At 41.5% G+C, this 25,418-nt stretch overlaps 1 protein-coding gene across 2 annotated transcripts in view; it reads right to left on the bottom strand.

Moving 5' to 3' along the window:
* Positions 1-25,418, bottom strand: part of LOC121001130 (collagen alpha-6(VI) chain-like) — a 353,819-nt gene that overhangs the window by 19,907 nt on the left and 308,494 nt on the right. Inside the window, exons 33-35 of one of the 2 annotated variants that reach the window (XM_040432059.1) lie at positions 21,548-22,041; positions 19,780-19,873; positions 15,820-16,470 (exon numbers count right to left, since the gene is read on the bottom strand). In XM_040432059.1, the coding sequence (XP_040287993.1) occupies positions 15,820-16,470; positions 19,780-19,873; positions 21,548-22,041 (1,239 nt within the window). The remainder of the gene's footprint in view (positions 1-15,819; positions 16,471-19,779; positions 19,874-21,547; positions 22,042-25,418) is intronic. The other variant, XM_040432060.1, reaches the window with a different exon arrangement.

Here is a 25,418-nt window from a genome sequence, read left to right as displayed (position 1 = left end):
GACCACAGAGTGGCAAGGTGACATAGTGTCGAAGTGGCAGCAGCATCAGGAGACCACAGAGTGGCAAGGTGACATAGTGTGGAGGTGGCAGCAGCATCACGAGACCACAGAGTCACCCGGTGACAGAGTGGGGAGGTGGGTGGTAATACCAGTACCAGCTGAAGATGGTGGGTGAAAGAAGGAGCACTTGGCATCAGATGTGTGGCATCAGGCGGGTGGTAGCATCAGAATAGTAGCTGAGGCAGGTAGCCTGAAGAAACCGGTCTCTTTTGTCAAAATGTTGGTGTGGCACAATGGATGATCTAGTCTGATGCATCAAGTATTGGTGGGTTGAAATTCTGGCTGATCCACGCCTGATTCATCTTGACAAAGGTCAGTCTCTCGACATTTTGGGTGGACAGACGAGTTCTTTTTGGGGTAACTATGGCGCCTTCCACACTAAAACACCTGCTCTAATGCCACAGTACTGACCAGGCAGGACAGCTTTTCCAGGGCAAACTCTGCAGCGACCAACTGACTACATAGGATGTCTCTATAGTAGTTCAGTTTGTCCTCCCTCTCAGCGGGTGTAAAAAAGGCCCCCATTTTGGACCGTTAGCGAGGGTCCAACAAGGTGGAGAGCCAGAAGTCATCCCTGTGCCAAATGGTGACAATTCGGCTGTCACTACGCAAGCAAGTGAGCATGCAGTGGGCCATTTGTGCAAGTGCCTCGGAGGGACTCCCTGCCTCCATCTCCACTGTATACTGCCACGGTGTGTCTGGGTCCTCTGCCTCTTCTTCATCATCGCCCTGTAGCTCCTCCGGCTGCTCCTGCTCCACCTCTCCTGTCACCTGTGTAGAAAAACCACCCATTTCGCTACACATTGCTTGTGCTCCAATGTCCTCCTCCTCCTCCCGTTCAGCCCCCACAGGCCACGTCTCCTGTCCCCTGACCAGCCAGATTTACCAGCATCTGTTCCAGGACATGAAGCAGGGGAATGACGTTGTTCATCCCATAGTCCTGGCGGCTGACAAATAACGTGGCCTCCTCAAAGGACCTGAGCAAACGGCAGGTGTCACGCATGAGCTGCCACTGGCTGACATCGAAGTTACACAGGGGAGTACTCCTTTCCGCTTGGATCATAAAGAAATCGTTTATGGCCTTTCTCTGTTCGTATAGTCGGTCCAACATATGGAGGGTGGAATCCCAACGGGTGGAAACGTCACATATCAGCCTATGTTGGGGGATGCTGTTCTGCCACTGCAGCTCAAGGAGGGTGTGCTTTGCGGTGTACGAGTGGCTAAAGTGCATGCAAAGTTTCCTGTCCATTTTTAGGATGTCTTGCAGATGGGTGGAAGTCTTCAGGAACCGCTTTACAACCAGATTGAACACATGTGCCATGTGCCCTCCTTGACGCAGAGCCAACACGATGTTCTTCCCATTGTCAGTCACCATGGTTCCGATTTTGAGTATTAGCGGAGAAAGCCAGGATTCGAATTGTTGATGAAGGACACTGAGCAGTTTCTCCCCTGTGTGACTCAAGTTCGCCCAGGCAAACGAGGTGCAGAACAGCCTGACACCACCGTGCCCTACACATGTGGTATGCTGGACGGGCACTGTAAATTGTCCCCGCAGTGGAGGCTGAGGACACGGTGGAGGATGAGGAGGCAGAGGCGGACATTGTCGCAGGACCAACGGCGTGGGAACGTGGAGGCGGAAGCGGCATCACCTGGCCAAGTTGTTGGTGTGGCTGTGCAGGAACCACATTCACCCAGTGGGCGGTAAAAGACATGTATTGTCCCTGGCCGTAGTTAGAGCTCCAAATGTCGGCTTGCCGTGCACTTTGGCAGACACCAACTGGCTCAAGGACTGGTCCAACTTCTGTTCTACATACAGTACAGACCAAAAGTTTGGACACACCTTCTCATTCAAAGAGTTTTCTTTATTTTCATGACTATGAAAATTGTAGATTCACACTGAAGGCATCAAAACTATGAATTAACACATGTGGAATTATATACATAACAAACAAGTGTGAAACAACTGAAAATATGTCATATTCTAGGTTCTTCAAAGTAGCCACCTTTTGCTTTGATTAGTGCTTTGCACACTCTTGGCATTCTCTTGATGAGCTTCAAGAGGTAGTCCCCTGAAATGGTTTTCACTTCACAGGTGTGCCCTGTCAGGTTTAATAAGTGGGATTTCTTGCCTTATAAATGGGGTTGGGACCATCAGTTGCGTTGAGGAGAAGTCAGGTGGATACACAGCTGATAGTCCTACTGAATAGACTGTTAGAATTTGTATTATGGCAAGAAAAAAGCAGCTAAGTAAAGAAAAATGAGTGGCCATCATTACTTTAAAAAATTAAGGTCAGTCAGTCAGCCGAAAAATTGGGAAAACTTTGAAAGTAAGGGCTATTTGACCATGAAGGAGAGTGATGGGGTGCTGCTCCAGATGACCTGGCCTCCACAGTCACCGGACCTGAACCCAATCGAGATGGTTTGGGGTGAGCTGGACCGCAGAGTGAAGGCAAAAGGGCCAACAAGTGCTAAGCATCTCTGGGAACTCCTTCAAGACTGTTGGAAGACCATTTCAGGTGACTACCTCTTGAAGCTCATCAAGAGAATGCCAAGAGTGTGCAAAGCAGTAATCAAAGCAAAAGGTGGCTACTTTGAAGAACCTAGAATATGACATATTTTCAGTTGTTTCACACTTGTTTGTTATGTATATAATTCCACATGTGTTAATTCATAGTTTTGATGCCTTCATAGTCATGAAAATAAAGAAAACTCTTTGAATGAAAAGGTGTGTCCAAACTTTTGGTCTGTACTGTACGTGTGCTAGGCTGGTACTGCCTTTTTGGCAAAGAAATGATGGCTTGGGACTCTCCACCTCGGCACTGCACACGTCATCAGTTCTCTGAAAGGTGCAGAGTCCACCACTTGGAAAGGGAGGGACTGCAGCACCAGCAACTTGGCTAGGAGCTCATTCAGCTTCAGCACCGTTAGATGAGTGCACGCATACTGTTGTCTCTTGGCAATCGCTTCGGTGATCGATTGCTGACTGAATGACTGACGAGAAGTAGGAGAAGGAGCAGGAGCATCAGGACCAGCAGATGGTGGGAAGGACAGACAGCTCCCTTCGGCTGAGGTGGTGGAGCCTTGACTTGCCGAAATCGGGTGCGTGCCTTTGGGGGATGCAGTGGTTGTTGCGGCAGGCTGAATCACAATATTGCAGCCACAGTTCTCCCAGGCCACTTTATGGTGATGCTGCATATGTTGACGCAGGGCCATAGTGCCAACATTGGCACCCTGGCCATGCTGCACCTTCTGCCCACTGATTCTACAAATGGCCATGTTCACCTCCTCCGGCAGCTTAACAAAAAACTGCCACACCGCCGAGTTGGTGATTTTACTCACAACACTACGCACTAACTGACTGCAAGACTGCGACTTGCTGACTCCGCCACTGCCTCACGGGCAAGCTTCCACCCTCTTCTCCCGATGATGATGAAGCCCCTAATTCCCCCGGCTCCCAAGTGCGATCAGCTCCATCATCATCAAGTACTGTCTGCACGTCACTGATGTCCTCCTCAACAGTCTCTGGGTCAGGAGCCTGACTGCTCACAACACCAGCTCCAACGCCACTCTCCTCATCACTACTTGCCTGCCTAGTGGAGGAAGCGACGTATGTCTCCTCCACATCTTGGCTGGCCAGTAGCTGCTGACTGTCCTCTAGTAGCTCGTCCTCGCTGTATAGTGGAGCTGAGCCCACAGCATATAATACTTATCTGGCTGGGGGAACAGAAAAGGAGAGAGGCAGGTTGAGGACAGGTGAGGGCACAGGGCCTGCTCCCGGACCATGCCAACTAAGAATTGTGTCTGACGAACTCACCGACTCTTGCCTAGGGGTGTCTGATGTCACTTGGGGCGAAGTGGATGACCGACTCAACCATTCAAGAACCGCTGGGTTGCTAGTCAAGACGTGACCGCTAGATGACACCGGGAGCTCAGGTCTCTCGCTGCGACTCCTGCTGTCATGCCCCCTTACTCTGCTGAACCTGTGCCTGCGCCAGAAACATTTACGCCTCTGCCACTCCCCTGTGCAGGGCCCTTCACTTCTCTGTATGACATACTGTTAGATCAAATAAATAAATAAAAAGGAAATTAAAACACCCCAAAATACTTCACCACACCACGGCTAATGAGCCCTTTTTTTCCACTAATACACCCCAAAAAGGGCTTTAGAACATATAACTGCACCGCTGAACGGCAAATATATATATTTTTTGCCACTAATACATGCTAAAAAGGGCTGTAATTGTCTCACTTCACCACACAACGGCAAGTACTTTTTTTTGTGCCACTAATACACTCCATAAACGGCTTTAGAACATATAACTGAACCGCTGAACGGCAAGTAATATAAATATTTTTGCCATTAATACACGCCAAAAATGGCTTTAGAACATATAACTGCACCGCTGAACAGCAAATTATATATATATTTTTTTTTTGCCACTTATACACGCTGTGACACAGTGAGAGGTTTGGTCTGGGAAAACAGGTATTTTTCTTCCAGCATGTGCTGCTGTGCTGATTTACAGCCAGGTGAAGTCAAATACCGGACCGAATTTTTGCAGCACCTAGCTGTCCTTAAATAGGCAGCTGGGCTCAGAAGTGAGGTCTCTGTGTTGGGATCCGGGAGCCTTGTGTCTGGATGAAGGCTTGCTACCTGTTTGGCGTGAAAACAGGTTGGTGCTGCTATGCTCAAGGAATCTTTGAGGCAGAATTGCCGCATGGTGTGAATTACCACTAACACAGCAAGGTGACTTTTTGCTTGTTTATGACTGCTTGTTTTGTCACTTGCCTAAAGTGTGAATAAACCACAGAACTGTTTGATCCAAAGAACTTGTTGTTGCCTCTATACTGCGTCCGCTAATTCTGTCTACCAGAGCGAAACCCCCCAACGCCAAAAAGGGCTTTAGAACATATAACTGCACCGCTGAACGGCAAATAGACCCTTAATTTTTTTCCACTTATACACGCCAAAAAGGGCTTTAGAACATACTGTAAAACTGCACCGCTGAACAACAAATATATATTTTTTTGCAACTAATACACGCCAAAAAGTGCTGTAATTTTCTCACTTCACCACACGACAGCTAATAAGCCCTTTTTCCCACTAATACAAGCAAAAAAATGCTTTAGAACATATACAGTGGATATAAAAAGTCTACACACTCGTTAAAATGTCAGGTTTATGTGCTATAAAAAAAAAATTGACAAATATAAATAATTTCAGAACTTTTTCCACCTTTAATGTGACCTATAAACTGTACAACTCAACTGAAAAACAAACTGAAATCTTTTAGGTAGAGGGAAGAAAAAAATAAAAATAAAATAATATGGTTGCATAAGTGTGCACCCTTAAACTAATACTTTGTTGAAGCACCTTTTGATTTTATTACAGCACTTAGTCTTTTTGGGTATGAGTCTATCAGCATGGCACATTTTGACTTGGCAAGATTTGCCCACTCTTCTTTGCAAAAACACTCCAAATCTGTCAGATTGCGAGGGCATCTCCTGTGCACAGCCCTCTTCAGATCACTCCACAAAATTTTGAATCAGATTCAGGTCTGGGCTCTGGCTGGGCCATTCCAAAACTTTAATCTTCTTCTGGTGTAGCCATTCCTTTGTTGATTTGGATGTATGCTTTGGGTCGTTGTCATGCTGAAAGATGAAGTTCCTTTTCATGTTCAGCTTTCTAGCAGAAGCCTGAAGGTTTTGTGCCAATATTGACTGGTATTTGGAACTGTTCATAATTCTCTCTAGCTTAACTAAGGCCCCAGTTCCAGCTGAAGAAAAACAGCCACAAAGCATGATGCTGCCGCCACCATGCTTCACTGTAAGTATGGTGTTCTTTTGGTGATGTGCAGTGTTGTTTTTGCGACAAACATATCTTTTGAAATTATGGGCAAAAACTTCAACCTTGGTTTCATCAGACCAAAACACCCGCTTCACACATGCTTTTGGGAGACTTCAGATGTGTTTTTGCAAAATGTAGCCTGGCTTGGATGTTTTTCTTCGTAAGAAAAGGCTTTCGTCTTGCCACTCTACCCCATAGCCCAGACATAGGAAGAATACGGAAGATTGTTGTCACATGTACCACACAGCCAGTACTTGCCAGCAGTGCCATCTTAAGAGCATTATAGGCCCCCGGGCAATACAGTGCACTGGGGCCCTGTCTACACAATCACGCACTAGAATAAAAATGCAAATTATCAATAAGGCGATATTTATTGGTACTTTCAACAAAATCAGTGTTTAAACATTAAACACAACGTTTGAACAATATAACATGAGCTTGAAAAGCAAGAAATTGAAAAACAAGACATTACTGATTAAAATTGGACAGTACAAAAACACTAATCATTTATTAAATTTGCGACACTTTTTTGTACAGAATTCCTTTATAACTGGCTTGAAGTCAATGGTTTTTAGGATGTCATTTTCAATGCACATTAGTGAAAGCCAGTTCAAACGATGCTGCCCCATTGAGCTGCGAAGCTCATTTTTTATCAGTTTCAATCTTGAGAACGAACGCTCTCCTGCACAGTTGGTCACCATCATGCACATGAACACTCTGAGTGCAATTTCCACATTCGGAAAAACAGATTTCAAGTTGTCTGAAATTATTTTTCTGTACAATGCAGGAAGAGTCTCACAATTTTGATCAAGAATCATGTAGTGCTTGAGATGCTCACATTCATTTAGTAGGTCACCATAATCAAGATCTTTGTGATAAACATTAGCCAGGTATTCACACGTATTTCAGATTTTGATTGAATCTATCCACCTAATACACATTTTGAGTGATACACTTTGTACCCCTACCCTACATCAGTTTCTATGACCAGTGCAGACAGAAGCAGGACATTTGGCCCCCTCTACCCCCCCCCCCCCCCGCCGCCATGCTGTGTATATATAAAAAAAACCAAGAACACATTTACTGCAGCGCTGCTTTCTTACTTGCAAAATTGAGATACAGTCTGACACTGACTGTACTCCTGTCTCAATTGTTCCTCCTCGGCGGCTCTAGCGCGGCTCCTCTTCGTTGCAGCAGACAGGCAGCTCTCGTGAGTGACGTCACACCTCAGGGGGAGGGAAGTCGTGGGCGGTACGGTGGCAGCGACGGCGGTGATGTCTATTGGCTCAGGCTAGCGGGTACAGGTCAGAGGCTGAGAGAGAGCCGCGAGTGTGATCCATGCCCATGCCTGTGTGTGTTAGGCGGCCGTTCCCGCGGGCTCGCGGGAGGCTGCCGCTGGCCTGCGGCAACGCTGCTAAATGACGGTTGGGAAGTTGGCTGGTGGGTTCACTGGGCAGGCGGGCCCCCAGGCAAGTGGGGCCCCCGGGCAACTGCCCAGCGTGCCCATTCGAAAAGACGGCCCTGCTTGCCAGATATTCCTGCAGCTCCTTTAATGTTGCTGTAGGCTTCTTGGTAGCCTCCCAAACCAGTTTTCTTCTCGTCTTTTCATCAATTTTGGAGGGACGTCCAGTTCTTGGTAATGTCACTGTTGTGCTATAGTTTCTCCACTTGAGGATGACTGTCTTCACTGTGTTCCATGGTATATCTAATGCCTTGGAAATTCTTTTGTACCCTTCTCCTGACTGATACCTTTTAACAATGAGATCCCTCTGATGTTTTGGAAGCTCTCTGTGGACCATGGCTTTTGCTGTGGGATGCGACTAAGAAAATTTCAGGAAAGACCAACTAGAGCAGCTGAACTTTATTTGGGGTTAATCAGAGGCACTTTAAATTATTGCAGGTGTATGCCAACTCCTATTTAACATGATTTTGAATTCTGAACACAGCTACATCCCCAGTTATAAGAGGGTGTGCACACTTATGCAACCACATTATTTTAGTTTTTTTGTTTTCTTCCCTTCAACTAAAATATTTTAGTTTGTTTTTCAATTGAGTGGTACAGTTTATAGGTCACATTAAAGGTGAAAAAAGTTCTGAAATGATTTATCTTTGTCTCATTTTTTCACAGCACAGAAACCTGACATTTTAACAGGGGTGTGTAGACTTTTTATATCTACTGTAACTGCACCGCACAAGGGCAAATAAGACGTATAAATATTTCCTTGTAATAAACACTGTCAATAGCTGTATCAAACAGCACTTGCACCCCAATAATAAGGACGGTTTGCTGGAATTACAGAGCTGTATAATGGCAATTTGGATCCGCAGTCAGTGCAGCAAGGTGTAATAGGATGGTTCCTATTACCCAGGCTGTAAACTCCACTACTGAACCCTGTTCTGCTTCAATACTGTGGAATGATATACAGTAAGTATACTGGAAAATGACTGAATCCAAGATGGCTGAGGATATTTATAGAGCTGTGACATCACAGGGCTGGCTGGCTGCTGATTGGCTGCATGCATGGCATTGTGGGTGATCCCTCGTTCCCAGAGTTCCTTGCTCCATGTCCAAACACTGCAGCCATTTAGAAAAAAATGTAATTCGTTACCACAAAGCGTGAGGAAATTCGGATTCGGTGCAAATTGAATTTTTCCTGAAATTTGGATCGAATTCCACTTCATCAACTTCAAATCTCTCATCTCTAATTGCAACCCCAGAGCAAGCAGAATATTTACATTACTGCAGCCATAGTTACAAAATTAGGAGACGTAGAGGGTTTTTTCCAACTTTGTATATGCAGTCTCTCATATTTCTACATAAGGTGGTTTAGGTGTAAATATCTAATTTATGTGGCACTCTAGAGTGCTGAAGGGATAATACCTCAGTTTAGGGGACTAGATTGGCAAATGGGTTAAAGGGGCTATCCAATTCACAAACAGCCCCCCATGTGCTGGGCCCCTCACAGGTAATATACTTATCCCACTCCCCGCGCCACTCCTGGTCCCCGAACCACCGCTGATGCTTCTCCCTGTACATGGATGAAAACATCTGGTGTTGGGGGGAGCAGCCAATGGCAGGCGGGGACGAGCCACCCTAGCGTCACCCCGTCCCCGCCTGTCATTGGCTGCTCACCCCCCTTCCCCCCGACACCGGATGTTTTAATCTATGTACAGGGAGAAGCAGTGGCGGTGTGGGGACCAGGAGCGGCGCAGGGAGCGGGCTAAGTATATTACCTGTGAGGGGCTCGGCAAATGGGGGGGCTGTTTGTGAAATTGGATAACCTCTTTAAATGGAATATCTCTGGTCGTCTAGGGCAGTAAAGAGTTATTTGTTGTCTACGGTTGTCAAATGATTATGTTTCAGGTTGCTCATAGACCTAATGGGATTATTGGTTAAATTTTTTGACAATTTCATTTCAACGGTATATACAGGGTGGGCCATTTATATGGATACACCTTAATAAAATGGGAATGGTTGGTGATATTAACTTCCTGTTTGTGGCACATTAGTATATGTGAGGGGGGAAACTTTTCAAGATGGGTGGTGACCATGGTGGCCATTTTGAAGTCGGCCATTTTGAATCCAACTTTTGTTTTTTCAATAGGAAGAGGGTCATGTGACACATCAAACTTATTGGGAATTTCACAAGAAAAACAATGGTGTGCTTGGTTTTAATGTAACTTTATTCTTTCATGAGTTATTTACTAACTCGTACTTGTAAATAACTCATGAAAGAATAAAGTTACATTAAAACCAAGCACACCATTGTTTTTCTTGTGTAATTCCCAATAAGTTTGATGTGTCAAATGACCCTCTTCCTATTGAAAAAACAAAAGTTGGATTCAAAATGGCCGACTTCAAAATGGCCGCCATGGTCACCACCCATCTTGAAAAGTTTCCCCCCTCACATATACTAATGTGCCACAAACAGGAAGTTATTATCACCAACCATTCCCATTTTATTAAGGTGTATCCATATAAATGGCCCACACTGTAGATACAAAATGTTGTGCTGATTCATTTCATAATATACCTTTCATATGGCATAGTTAATTCAATAACAGCTGTACAAATCAATATGCAGTGAGCACTGGTAGATGCAGGCAGGTACAGTATCGATATATAAAGGCTATGGACACCTTTGTGGGCATTTTTATCATAGCATTCTACTTATATTCAGATAAAAATCATTTTCCAGTTTCCAGTCTTTGTAGAAGAGAAATTTAAAAACCTTCAGGGCTTGATCTGTATCCGTTATCTTTACTTTCCTAACAGCTGATAACACTCACTTAATCTAAAGTCTTATCAAACCATAAGAATTTAGTCTAAAAGCTGTCACAGAACACAGTGATAAGGGATACAGATCATATCATCAGAGGACCTTTCTGACAGATTTAAGTGAAAAGCAGAAAGAATAATCTGCAGAGCCAGGAAAAACTAAAGCTGAAGAAGACAAACTGCTCAAACCTTTTAGGAACGACTGGAAAATTAATTTTAGCCCAACATAAGTAGAATCCAATTTTAAAAAGCAATGCTCTTAAAGGTGTCTATACCCCTTAATTCCATTGCTGTGTCCTTTGCTACTTCAATCACTAGAGAGGTCTAAGTGATAGAGAACCCCCTAAGTGCAACTCTGCACAATTTAAAAGGGTTTTTGGGGGCTTTAAAACCACCTTAATTAATTATGAGCTACTTAAAGAAGAAAGTTTCCAATATACTTAACTGTCTCAAGGTTACTTGGATTGGCTACTCTGGATGTGCTGTTTTTCAGAAATCCTACATCTGCCAACGTCAAAGCCATCAGTCAGAATACCAGATTTCTGGTCTATTTTATGGACAAGCATGTCACTTCCGCAGCCCAGGAAGGGAAGATTCTGTTACCAGAATCAATAGTACTTGTCTTCCTGGCGCATGCACAAGCTTCTGAATTCACCTCATCTGCGCATGCTTCAGATAGACAAATAGTTCTGACCATGTCCACAGTAACTTTCCTCTCCTGGGCTGCAGAAGTTACTTGATGTAGAATTTCTGAAGAGATTAGAAGTGGGTTGCCACATGGATCAGTATTAGGCCCTATTCTCTTCAATATATATATTAATAATCTTGTAGAAGGCTTGCACAGTAAAATATCAATTTGTGCAGATGATACTCATTTGTGTAAAGTAATTAACACAAAAGAGGACAGTATACTGCTACAGATGGATCTGGCTATGTTGGAGGCTTGGGCAGAGAAGTGGCAGATGAGGTTTAACACTGACATGAACATGGGAAGGAATAATGCAAGTCACCCATACATACTAAATGATAAAACACTGGGTAACACTGACATGGAAAAAGACTTAGGAATTTTAGTGGACAGCAAACTAAAATGTAGAAACCAGTGTCAGATTATGGGGTGCATCAAAAGGGGCATAGATGAACTTGATGAGAACATAGTTCTACCACTCTACAAATCACTAGTCAGACCACACATGGAGTACTGTGTACAGTTTTGGGCTCCTGTGAACAAGGCAGACAAAGCAGAGCTGGAGAAGGTTCAGAGGAGGGCTAGATTATCAAAATTAGGGTTATTCACTTTAGAAAAAGGGGAGATCTAATAACTATGAATAAATATATCAGGGGTCAGTACAGAGATCTCTCCCATCATCTATTTATATCCAGGACCGTGATTGTGACAAGGGGAAATCCTGTGCGTCTGGAGGAAAGAAGGTTTGTATACAAACATAGAAGAGGATTCTTTACGGTAAGAGCAGTGAGACTATGAAACTCTGCCTGAGGAAGGTGATGGTGAGTTCACTAAAAGAGTTCAAGCGGGGCCTGGATGTATTTCTGGAGTGTAATAATATTACAGGTTATAGTTATTAGATTTCTGGAGAAGGGAGTCATTCTTTCTGCCTCATTGGAGTTGGGAAGGAATTTTTTCCCCCTTAACCACTTCACATCCGGGCCATTTCTCCCTTCCTGACAGAGCCATTTTTTGCAAATCTGACATGTGTCACTTTATGTGGTAATAACTTTAAAACGCTTTTACTTATTCAGGCCATTCTGAGATTGTTTTCTCATCACATATTGTACTTCATGACAGTGGTAAAATTGAGTCAAAAAAATTTCATTTTTAATTATAAAAAATACCAAATTTACCCAAAATCTTTACAAATTTGCAAATTTCAATTTCTCTACTTTTATAATAGATAGTAATACCTCCAAAACTAGTTATTACTTTACATTCCCCATATGTCTACTTCATGTTTGGATCATTTTGTGAATATCATTTTATTTTTTGGGGACGTTAGAAGGCTTAGAAGTATAGAAGCAAATCTTGAAATTTTTCAGAACATTTCCAAAACCCACTTTTTAAGGACCAGTTCAGGTCTGAAGTCACTTTGTGAGGCTTACATAATATAAACCACCCAAAAATGGCCCCATTTTAGAAACTACACCCCTTAAGGTATTCAAAACTGATTTTACAAACTTTGTTAACCCTTTAGGTCAGGCATCCTTAAACTGCGGCCCTCCAGCTGTTGCAAAACTACAACTCACAGCATGCCCGGACAGCCTACAAGAATCAGCCTACAGCAGGGCATTGTGGGAGTTGTAGTTTTACAACAGCTGGAGGGCCACAGTTTGAGGATGCCTGCTTTAGGTGTTCCACAATAATTAATGGAAAATGGAGATGAAATTTCAAAATTTAACTTTTTTGGCAGATTTTCCATTTTAATCATTTTTTCCCCGCTAACAAAGCAAGGGTTAACAGCCAAACAAAACTCAATATTTATTGCCCTGATTCTGTAGTTTACAGAAACACCCCATATGTGGTCATAAACTGCTGTACGGGCACACGGCAGGGTGCAGAAGGAAAGAAGCACCATGTGGTTTTTGGAAGGCAGATTTTGCAGTTTTTTTACATATGATTTTTGGTTGCTCTATATTACACTTTTTGTGAGGCAAGATAACAAAAAATAGCTGTTTTGGCACCGTTTTTATTTTTTGTTATTTACAATGTTCATCTGACAGGTTAGATCATGTGCTATTTTTATAGAGCAGGTTGTTATGGACACGACAATACCAAATATGACTACTTTTTTGTTTGTTTGTTTCAGATATACATAATAAAGCATTTTTGAAAAAAAAATCTTTTTTTGTGTCTCCACATTCTGAAAGCCATATATATATATATTTTTTTGGGTTATTGTCTTATGTACGGGCTAATTTTTTTCGGTATGAGATGACGGTTTGATTGGTACTATTTTAGGATGCATATGACTTTTTGATCGCTTGGTATTACACCTTTTGTGATGTAAGGTGACAAAAAAAGTGGCACAAAAGTGACACACTTTTTATTTTAATTTTTTTCACGGTCATCACCTGAGGGGTTAGGTCATGTGATATTTTTATACAGCAGGTTCTTACGGAAGCGGCGATACTTAATATCTATACTTTTTTTATTTATTTAAGTTTTACACAATAATATCATTTTTGAAACAAAAAAAAAATCATTTAAGTGTCTTTATAGTCTAAGAGCCATAGTTTTTTTTATTTTCTGGGCGATTGCCTTAGGTAGGGTATAATTTTTGCGGGATGAGATGACGGTTTGATTGGTACTATTTTGGGGTGCATATGACTTTTTAATTGCTTGCTATTACACTTTTTGTGATGTAAGGTGACAAAAAATGGCTTTTTTTTACGGTGTTCATCTGAGAGATTAGGTCATGTGATTTTTTTTATAGAGCAGGTTCTTGAGGACGCGGCGATACCTAATATGTATACTTTTTTATTTACTTAAGTTTTACACAATAACAGCATTTTTTAAACAAATAAATTATATTTTAGTGTCTCCATATTCTGAGAGCCATAGTTTTTTTTATTTTTTGGGCGATTGTCCTAGGTAGGGGCTCACTTTTTTCGGGATGAGGTGACTGTTAGATTGGTACTATTTTGGGGGGCATATGCCTTTTTGATCGCTTGATGTTGCACTTTTAGTGATGTAAGGTGACAAAAAAAAGTGTTTTCTTTTAGCACAGTTTTTATTTTATTTTTTTGACGGTGTTCACCTGAGGGGTTAGGTCATGTGATATTTTTATAGAGACGGTCGTTACGGACGTGGCAATACCTAATATGCATACTTTCTTTTATTTATTTCACTTTAAAACAATAATAGCAATAATTATGTTCATGTCTCCATGTTCTGAGAGCTACAGTTTGTTTTTGTTTTTTAGCGATTTTCTTATGTTGGGGCTCATTTTTTGCAGGATGAGGTGAGTTTTATTGGTACCATTTTGTGGGACATACGCCTTTTTGATCACTTCGTGTTACACTTTGTGTGATGTAAGGTGACAAAAATGGCTTTTTGACAGTTTTTTTTTAATGATATTTATCGGACAGGGTGGATCATTTTTTATTTTTTATTTTTTTTTTATTTTACACTCTGTATCCCCGACAAGGTCATACAAGACCTCTGGGGGACATTTGACTTAATTTTTGTTTTTTCTACTATTGATTTCTCCTGTAACTGGGGCTGACACATTAGCCCCAGTTACAGTGGAAATATACCCCCCAGAGAGGCTGTACAGCAGAATACAGCGCTGTACAGCCTCAGTGCAGGGCTGATCGAGGTCTGCAAAAGACTCGACAGCTCCTGCACTCTCCCGGCCTCGGCGGTCACATGACCACCAGGCCTGAACAGGAAGCGCATAGCGCTTCCTACTCTGTATACACAGCACTCGGTGAGCGCTGTGTATGCAGCGATCTAGAAGGCAGGGGCACCTGGGAACTGTCCCTGCCTTCTCTCTGGGTTGTCCTGCTCTGCAGACCTGCACGATTAGCGTGCAGCTGTGATCTCTGAATGGACGTTCCAGAACTTTCATTCAGAGTTAAACATCCACCCATAGAATGTTTATATCCTGTGGGTGGATGTGAAGTGGTTAAATGAGTAACAGTGGCGTCTACCTCACAGAGCTTTTTTTGCCTTCCTTTGGATCAACTTGCAGGATAACAGGCTGAACTGGATGGACAGATGTCTTTTTTCCACCTTACACACATATGGGGACATTTATCAAACTGGTGTAAAGTAGAAGTGGCTTAGTTGCCTATAGCAACCAATCAGATTCCACCTTTCATTTGCCAAAGGAACAGTCAAAAATGAAAGTTGTAATCTGATTGGTTGCTATGGGCAACTAAGCCAGTTCTACTTTACATCAGTTTGATAAATGACCCCATATGTTACTATGTTACTAGATGTGTCACTTGATTGGGTTCCAGAGTAGCTGATCAACGCATGTTTGAGACATTAAAGTCTGGCAAGTTATGATTAGGGTAGGTTGATGAGTCCCGATGGTCCTGGAAAACCAGTTGAAGTTTTAAAATTGACCAAAAATACTACACTTGTAATAAAACTTGCTTGACAATACTTGACAATACTGTTTTAGGCATAGTAAAAGGTTTTAAATGTAAGACAACTCGGAAGCTGTATTACATTTACAACTGGCGGAGGATCCGCCAAAGTTATAAAGAGGTCAGTGCCTCTTCATAACTTCGGCGGAACCACCGCCAGCTTAGGGCCTTATTAAGACCGGCTTCTAAAACACCAGTATTAATAAATGTGGCCCTTGGTGTTAATAAAGTTGCAAAACCTGGTTTTGTGACTTTTTATATGCTATTATGACTAGATTTAGTTGCAACTGGCATTTTTACGCCACCCCCGCCTGTTTCAGAAAAGGGGTTGTGGCAAGGGTGGAATGTGGGTGGGCCATTGGTCCTGGCACATTTATCATTATTATGCCAGAAACTGGTGTAAATGATGACTGTAATCTACCCCACCTACGAGCTTGAGTATATTTTAATCTGGTGCACGGATTGTCAGAGGAGGCATGTCATTTATGAAATCATAAATTAAATGTTTACATTAACTCACATTTAACGGAATTCAGAAATGCCTGGGTAAATCTGGCAGCATATTCAAAATTTGGTTTGTGGCCTTCACCAAGTTGGAGCAGGTGATGTTCTGTGGGAGCACTTGGAAGTTCCATCAGTTCAGTATTATTATATGTTCTGCCAATGAAAAGTACAAACAGAGCAAAACCTTTACACTTGGCTTCCAAAGAAACTTCCCTCAAGGTTTGTTTATCCCAGTCGCTTGTCTCTCCAGACAATATCATGATAATGGCCTTATTTTTCTTTAGGTCTGGTGTTTTAGACATGATGTTTTCAAGCATCCATTTGAATGTATTTCCAAAGGCAGGTGGATTTTGTAGGTGATGATTGTTTTCCTGGAGGTGTCTCTTCATAATCTTTGCATTACTATATGTTGAAAAATCAAACTCAAGATAAGGTTTCTGTTCATTGCCAGGGCTAGAGCCAGGGGTCGCACTACTAACCAAAGCCACTCGAGCACCAGTGTTTGGAATATCAAGCCCATCAATCAATCTACTGATGAAACTTCTTGCTGCTTCATATTCATCAAGGTTCATATTGTAAGAACTGTCCAGGAGAAAACCTACATCTATAGGTACAATTTTCGGTGCAGAATTACTTTCTCCACACAATACATCCGGTTTACATGTGTCTAAAAGCAGAAGAAAAACAGAATACAAAAATTAAGGAAGAATGTCTGAAAACTGCAGCAAAAAAATTCCCCAAAAGATAATAATATTGCTCAAGTTTTTTTTGTGCAAAGTCTAGAATATATTGTATGTCATCTAGAATTCTAGATCATTGTTCTCAACCTTTTCCCTCCAAGTATTCTCTAGTGACAAGAAGTTTCAACCGAGTAACCTCAAGGATGCGATCAGTGGTAAATGCTAACAAAATAAGCTACTCTCATGCCGATGTCAGAGACTTTGTCCCAAACCTATGTCAGCAGTTCCTTCAGATTTGATTCAAAAAATATTATAGTATGCAGAGCTAATCTTCCGGTCCAAATGACATATACAACATTTGGACCCATGATGTATGACAATTACTTTTTAAATTACATTCTGCACTACCAAACAAACAGGAGAATGCACAACATACCTATTACTTCCAGTGATGTCTCATCTAATGTAAACACAAGGGGTTCATTTATCATGGCCTCTTATGCCAGTTTTAAGTGTAAAAAAGTTGCGCCTAAGTTTATGCTTACCTTTGCCAATAGATTGCGGCGTGGGTGTGGCTCCGGACGGGCCATTGGCCCCTGCAAATTCTCGAACATTTATGCCTGTTTGCAGCCATAAATGACGATTGAAATCTACTCCATTTAGGGACTGCATTAGATTTCAGTCTAGGCACACGGACTGCCGGAGGATGCGGCTAAATTAGGTGCAGCCTCTAGTAGCACAGGGGATATCAAAGACCAGCATAAAACGCTGTTCTTTGATAAATGACTCCCATTGTCTACAGACAGGCATAATTACTTCTAGCCATATTTGATCATCACTTTTCCACCATTCTTCCCACCTTCTCAACACAAAGTTCTTATCCTGGTCCCCCCACAGTCATCCTGCTGCCACCCCCAATACTGTGCCTGCTGTGCTCTTCAACGCTGCCAAATACTATACTGCAGAAACAGATAGTCCCCCCTGCTGGGCTCCAGCAATGTCAACATCGAGTAAAATCATATGTTGACATCGCCAAAGCCCAGAGGAGCATCACAGGCCTGCAGGAAAAGGAACGGGGAGCTGGTGCTGGGGAGCAGGTAAGTCATCTTCCCTTGGCAGGTCTGGCAGAATGGGGGGGGGGGTTGCCAACCCTCCTCTACATTCTTTCTCAACCCCTTTAATCACCTAACTGTTTTGCCAGAGTCCAGCTCGGGCAGTGGGAAAAGTAGCTAAAAGTCCAAGCAACAGAGGAAAAATCTCTGTTAGAAATCAAGTTGGGAATAATCGCGGGTAAAACCTGCTTTTACTTTCACTTTCAGCTGCATTCACAGCATCCCAATTTCTATCAGTGATATCTTCGCAAGAATTGAACATATTGCTGTCATTCTGGTAATGTCTGAAAGCTTGGAATGTCAGCTTGGAAAGCCCCTACTCTAGCTGATACCAAACCAGGGATATGAGCAGATAAAGCAGCTGCCCCCTTCCCTTTCAGTCTGGAGGAGAACGAGGGAGCAGCTGCAGAGCTGACAGGCTGCAGGAGGAAATAAAAAATAGCAAAAATATATAGAAATGTGGTATTCTCGTCCGTGTACGGACCCACATAATAAAATTATATTTATTTTACCACACAGTGAACACCATAAAAAAATTCAACAAAATAATATACAAATTTATGTTTTTTTTTTATCTTTCCCCATAAAAATAAAATATTAAAAGTTATTTAATACACAATATATACCCCAAAATGCTTCCTAAAAATCCTACAACTAATCCCTCAAAAAAAATATATATTTGAAGAAAAAATTCTAAAGTTATGACTGCTAGAACACAAAGGGGGGAAATATTATTGGTTCTTAAGGCTAAAATTATCACTAATGCGTTAAAAATGCAATAGCGTCCCCTGAGTTGTGCGCCAACAAGATTTACTGCAGACACACATTAAAAATCTACAAGAATAAAAAGTGACATTTTTGGGAGGGTTTATCCAATTTTAACGCGACTGTTAGGAGGTTAAAGTGCATTCACACTGCATTTTGCGGTATCCCTGAAGTATGGGAAGAAGTGGGTGTCCACATGCAGATTACCCCCATTGACTTCTGATATACAGCATTCAAAGTACAAATCCAACTCTCATGCTAAGATTTCTGCCATAGATACTGCAGCAGATAGATGTTGGATTTTTCCAGTGAGTATTTTGGTCTTGTGAACATGACCTAATTTATTAGCAGACCTGATTCCTTCTTCATGAGCTCCAGCAGAACAAACATCCGTGCTGCATACTTCTGCACCTCACTGCAAATTTCCAGCCATAGACAGAGGTCTGTCTCCTAGGCCATAAATCTGGCCCTGTTTTTTAAAAGGCTGCCATACATACATTTTCAGGACCATTGCAGTCTATGGGGCTATGTACATGGCCATTTTTTTTTTAACAGACAATGAACAGCAGCCATCTGTTTTGATGGCCAGATGGATCCTACTAAAATCAATGGGCTGTTTTTAACAGCCGTGTATAGTGAAGTGCACCCATCTAACGGCCAGTAAAAACCAGTAGATGAGCTGCGCAAGGACCTTTAAGCAAACAAAGAAAAAAATATTCACTTCACCACAGGCACTCACTGGAACACTCCACACTGGAGGCTGCTGGACCTGATGTTCCCAGAATCATGACATCTCATGATCAATCTAAGAGCTTCAGGTCCCGCTGCCTCTAGTGGGGAGCAAGTGTTCCAGCAAGTGCCTGTGGTGAGAATTTTTTAATTTTTTTTTTGTGGGGGCATGTTTTTATACATAGGGCGCTATGAAGGTCATTTACAATACTGTGGACACTACAGTGGGGGGCCATTTAGAATACTGAAGGGACTACAGTGGGGGGCCATTTATAATACTGTGGCGCTATAGTGGGGGTCATCTATAATACTAGGGGCACTACAGTTGGAGTTGGGGATTAAAAAAAAATATGCCAACGAAGTCAATCTGTTTTTAAAGGCGGATGTTAAAAACGGAGAGACAGACAGAAGAAGGATTTATGCACTGATGCAAAATGCCCATGAAAAATTTACAGTTTCTGTGTTTAAGGGATTTTTTTTTACTGCCTTGTGAATGTATACTAATGATTCCTAAGAGACAGACCACAGGGCTCTGTCTGCTGCTGAGAAGTCAGACTAGTCCTGCACACAATCAGTACATCCATAAAGACACCACTTTCATAATTTTTTGTATTGCACTAATCTGTTCTGTGGCATTATTTCATATTTGTATATAATTAGGCACTTTAATAGCTGTACTTTTGGACTTACCATAACAAAGGGTGCATGTAAGGAAGGTTTGTATTTGTGGTTTAAAATCATTTGCAGAAATCTCAATCAACTGAAATGTCCCAGAGTCATCGATCTGTTGAAAAAGTAAAAAAGCTGATTTCAAAATCAAACATTTTATTTAAAGGATATGTTTACTTTTGAACACCCTTTTACAGTTCATATACCCTATTTCTGTATGGTAATTATAATCTGTATTAGTCTGCTTTCACATTTCCATTTTTAAATTTGGCAGGTTGTTCCGGCAGAGGAACAGCCTGCCGGAGTTCACCGTATCAGGCATAGCTGGATACTGCTGTTCACCACCTGACCCCATTGACTACAATGGGATCCAAAGGCGATACAGAATTTATGCTCAACCATATTATAGAGCTGTAGAGTTGATTGCAGCTTTATTGCACCTCTGCATAACTTTTGTCACTGGTATTATAAAAAATTACTAATTTGCATACTGTTTTATATAGGTATTCCCTCTTACAAGCATTACATCTCGGGGAGAACATCTCCCATATAAAGCTTATAGCAGAGCATCATGTGTGTGCATAAGGCCTAGAATATACCATCCAACTCCCGGGATCTAAGGGCAGGCCGATTGTTAGCATGTTTGCCGGGTTGCGGGTGGATCTCCGCTGGACCCTATTATAGTTTAATCGGGCCAGACAGGAACTCAGTGGCTTCCAGCAATGCCAGATCCAGAAATACCCTGCTGGATCTCACAACGCTAGTGTAAACTGATCTGCTGAATGAAGGGACCACAGCTTACTAGTAATGAACTTTTATTGCAGACTGCTAGCAATTCATTCATACTTCTAGAAGAAATAATAAAGCAATGAAATAATATACAGACACAAGAATTGTTATTACTGTACATGGGGAATACAAGTAGTTACACATCCTCTTTAAGGTTTAAATGCTATGTACACCTTTGGAGTCCATTTTTCTTAATGATTGCATTCAACTTATTTTTGGCTATAAATCATATTTTCAATTGGTCTTTATTAAAAATATTGAGCTGTTCAGTCACAAAGGGTTAACTTTTTTTCTAACTGTGTGACCGGTACTTTCACTTTTACTTTGTGCTGGTCATCTAATATACCTTATATCTAAACTACTGAGAGGTCATAAACACTTATTCAAGCCATATTCTTATCAGTAAGATAAGGATTGAGCTTTAATGAGTGATTATAATGTGAGAGAGCAGAGATAAGGAGTCTGTCTGCTCCTCAGATGATGGAAAAGACAAAAAATCCACAGGCAGATAGTAGAGCATGTCAGCTCTGTACACAAAAAAGGATTCCATATTGCTAATAAAGAACAATTGAAAACATTATTTTTAGCTCAAAATAAGTATAATGCAACAATAAATAAATTGCCTCCAAAGGTGTACATAGCCTTTAAGGCTCTCTAAGGCCAAGTCCACAATTCCAGTGAACATCTCCAGCAGGATGTTCCAGCAGAGAACAGCCTGCTGGAGTTCACGATCTGTCATTGACAGATTCAATAGATCACCGCCAGATCCCTATTGACCACTTTCCAGTATAAATGCCGGGTTTCAGCTGGACAAAAACGTTGCATGCAGTGGCAATATAGCAAAACTTATCGCAAAAGCAATTAATATATCTGACTTTTAAATTTATGACCTTGCATTCCATACTTTAGAGATCTGAAAGATTGGTGGTGGTGACTATGATATAACAATGCATGGATTTTATGAATTGATCCCTAAAATTAAATATAGATAAATTCTTACTTCAAAGGCTCGTTTGATTGCAGGTGCTGGAGTGAATGATATAACTGCAGGTATGATCTCAAGACCGTTGTATTCCATGGCGGCTGTGCTGAGTGCAGCAGGGTCATCAGTACGACCATTGCTGAAGAATACTGCGATTCTTCTTACAGTGGCTCCTTGTAGAGATCTCTTGAAGACATTCCTGGCTACAAATCTCATGCAAGTTCCAATGTCGCGACTATTGCTCGAAATTTCCAGAGAAATATTATTCACTGCATTCAGCAATTTTTCTTTATTTTGGAAGTCAGAAAACCTCACCAGATAATTAGTAAGTTTGTTGTAGGACATAACAGCCACTCTTGCCCCAACAGGACAGTTACCTCCCCTAATGGTTACATTGGTCAGAAGATATGTGACCATATTGATCATTCGCTTGAACACTGGCAGCCTCACATCACTTGACATGTCCAGTGCGAACACCAATTCTGTTGGATAAACAGGGCAGGGTTTTTTTCCTAGGAAGGCAAAGTTTTGTCTTTATTGCAAATGCAAAATTAGCAGAGGTTCAGAGGTTCATTCTTTACATTGTTTCTTAACAAAAATAAAAGCAAAAACATCCCCTGGCATTTAATTTCACAATTTTTTCCTTCTCTAGGAAAGGAGAAGGAAAAAAAGGAAGGGATTCAATCTGATAGTATAAAATCTAAAAACTGGGGGAGATTTAGACTTTCCTTATGCTATTTGTTTGGTGCAAAAAAGTTGCAACTTTTTAAATGCCATTGTGACAAAAAAAAATTATCTGTAAATTACATATAAAGAATCAGTATATAAGGACATTGTTATATACAATATACATACTGTATTCAATAATTAAATTCAATTAAAAGCAGTGATGACAGCAAAAAGGAATTGAATCTAAATAGGATAATTCCCTCGACAACAATAAATGAACTAAAATATCCACACAAATAGAAATATTCTATGCTTGAAAACTTATACCAATTCAGACAGAATAAGACATATTGCTATTAAAGGGAACCTATTATGTTGACAATGCAGGCATCATGTTATAGAACAGGGGGAGCTGAGCAGATCGATATTCACTGAATAGACACCTGCCTTTTCAAGAGTTGTGCTTCCCAGTATGGAAATTAGACTTGTGACCCCCGAGTGCAGCATAAAATCAAGTGAGCAAGTTTTCTATGGATCAGTTTCAGTGTGAATCTACATTAAAATGGGAAAATCGAGCAATCAGAGTGACTTCAAATGAGACATGCTCATCAGTGCTATCCTAAAACTGCCAACCCAATAGGGTTTCCTGGTGCAACAGTGTTGAGAGATATTATATTGAGAATTTAGTTATCAGGGGTCTGAATGTTGTGATGAACTTCAATAATATTGCCGCCAAGGCTGATCCTCCAACTAAAATGTCCAAACAATCAAATCATCGTTCCTTACCATGTATGGACTATAACATCAGATGACCAGTTTGAGTGCCATTGCTATGTAAGAAACAGTAAGGCAAGACTCCAGTAGAAAAAGAGCCCAAAAATAGGATCACTGAGAAGTAGAAAAACCTTGCCCGTTCAGATGAATCCAGATTTCTCTTGCACCTTGATGATCGGATGGTCAGGACTAGGAGCAAGCAGCATGAATTGATAGTCCGTTCCTGTCAGGTGTCAACAGTCCAAGCTGTTGGAGGTGGACTAATGGTGTGGAGAATGTTTTCTTGGCACACCCTGGCATTCTGTTACCTGTAGATGGATCTTTGTACAGTATAGTATAACTAAGTATTTTGGCCGATTCAGTTCCTCCCTACTTAATAGGCTTTTTACCCTGTGGCAGAAGGACTCTTAAGTCTCCTTTTAACTTGAGGAAGAAGGACACTTAGCAAGGCGGCTCCATGCTACAAGCATGGTATAGTCATAGATTGATTCCAAAATTTCATAAAAGAGACCGCGCAGCTCCTAGCCATCCATAGGAAAGATGGTGATGAAAAAGGTATGCAGAGAAAGTTCCTTCAATATGGTCTATCACTGGATCCAAGGTACGGGCTTTTCCCACAGTCAAGAGTGACTGTGGGAAAAGCCCATACCTTGGATCCAGTGATCGACCATATTGAAGGAACTTTCTCTGAATACCTTTTTCATCACCATCTTTCTTCTGGATGGCTAGGAGCAGCGCGCTCTCTTCTATGAAATTTAGGACTAAGTGTGAATGTGACCCTACCTCACCATAGAGCTGCTACGCTCAAAACAAGATTGTGATTTGAGACTTCTTTTGATTTTTTAACCAATTTATTTGTGCATATAGATTGATTCCAGGGAAGTTCTTGCTTACATGGCCTTCACAGTCCATAAATCTTTATCCTATAGAGCATCTCTGGGATGGGGCAGACTGTTCAGAGTATGTCAGAATCTCCATGTAATTTGTGACAAATGCAAGGAGCTACCCTGTCTGCATGGGCCAATAATCCTACTGAACAATTTAAACACCTAGTGGACTTTAACAATGAATTGCTGTGGTTCTGAAGGCCAAAGAAGGTCCAACACACTACTAGATGGGTGTCTCTAATGATGTGACCACTCATTGTATAGTTTTGTTGAAAATTATCAAGTAGAACTATTACTTTGTTCACCTCTGCTCTTTTCATGCTTAGGAGTCTAGTGGGTGGTTCTAATCGGTGATTGACAGATATGGTGTTCAACTTGTCAATCACTGATTAGGGTCTCCAACTGGACTCCTAAGCATAAAAAGCACAGAGATTTAAAGGGAACCTGTCATCAACTTTATGCTGCCCATGCTAACAGCAGAATAAAGTAGAGACAGGTGAGTTGATTTCAGCAGTCTGTCATTTATAAGTTACAAGTAAGTGGTTGCCAAGAACCAACATCACAATCATTGCAGACTGGGCCTGGAAAAGAGTCACGGCCACCTGAGAAGAGTCATAGTTATTCATAAATTCCTGCTATCCCTGCCCACCTGCTGATGTCTGACAGTCTTTTACCTAATTTGTATAGGGTTGGGCGTCACTCAGTATCGGGCAACCATATAGACAAGTAAATATCTGAAAATAGTTTGTCTGAAAATTATTTTATATATATCACACTTAAAATATTGACAACATGTTGCATGAAATCATAAAAATCAATACACATTAAAAAACAATGCACATTAAAATATCACGTGTCTAGAATTATGGTGAGCCTAACTGTTATCAATTGTCCTCAACAGTTTAGTTCAAAGGCATATGCGATAATCATCCAAAGTTTGTATAGTGACTAAACACCACAAAATTAATAAAGAAATCGATAATATTTCTATAATTTTTGCAGGGTACCTTACCACTCCTGTGATCGGTCCGCTTTTGCTCCAAAGGTTTTGCAGTATAGTGCTCTGTTGTGAGCTGCAAGGACCTGTGAATCAGGTCTATATGTGGAGATCCCCCGTGTTCCTGGATAATCGTTCCAGCGGTCTTGCCGCTTTGACCTTCCAGGACCTATTTGTGGCGTCCCACGTGGATTGCTGGGCGGTCAGGAGACTTTCGATTCCAGGCGGGGTTTTCAAATTTCTTTAGCGTCCGATTGTGGATATAAGTCTCTTTCCTTTATCGTCCCTCACTGTCTTTTACCATACGCGTTTCGGGGTAAAGGAGCCCCTTCCTCAGTGGTGTAGACAGTGATGGCTAAATGTCCTTTTTATATTATCATTAATTGGTAAGTTGCATGCTGGGACAGTGAGGGACTTAAAAGACCTGGATATGGATTTCGAATTTACCACAGTTGAGATATACACTTGTGGAAAGACGCATATGCGATTTCTATATTTTCGATATATTCCCTTCATGTCTTATATTAGTTGCAGAAAACCGCATGTGCGATTTTTTTCTCTT

This window comes from Bufo bufo, chromosome 5 (genome assembly GCF_905171765.1).
Source record: "Bufo bufo chromosome 5, aBufBuf1.1, whole genome shotgun sequence".
NCBI classification, from domain to species: domain Eukaryota; kingdom Metazoa; phylum Chordata; class Amphibia; order Anura; family Bufonidae; genus Bufo; species Bufo bufo.
Note: the sequence above shows the minus strand (reverse complement) of the source record. Positions and strands in the feature narration are given on the sequence as shown.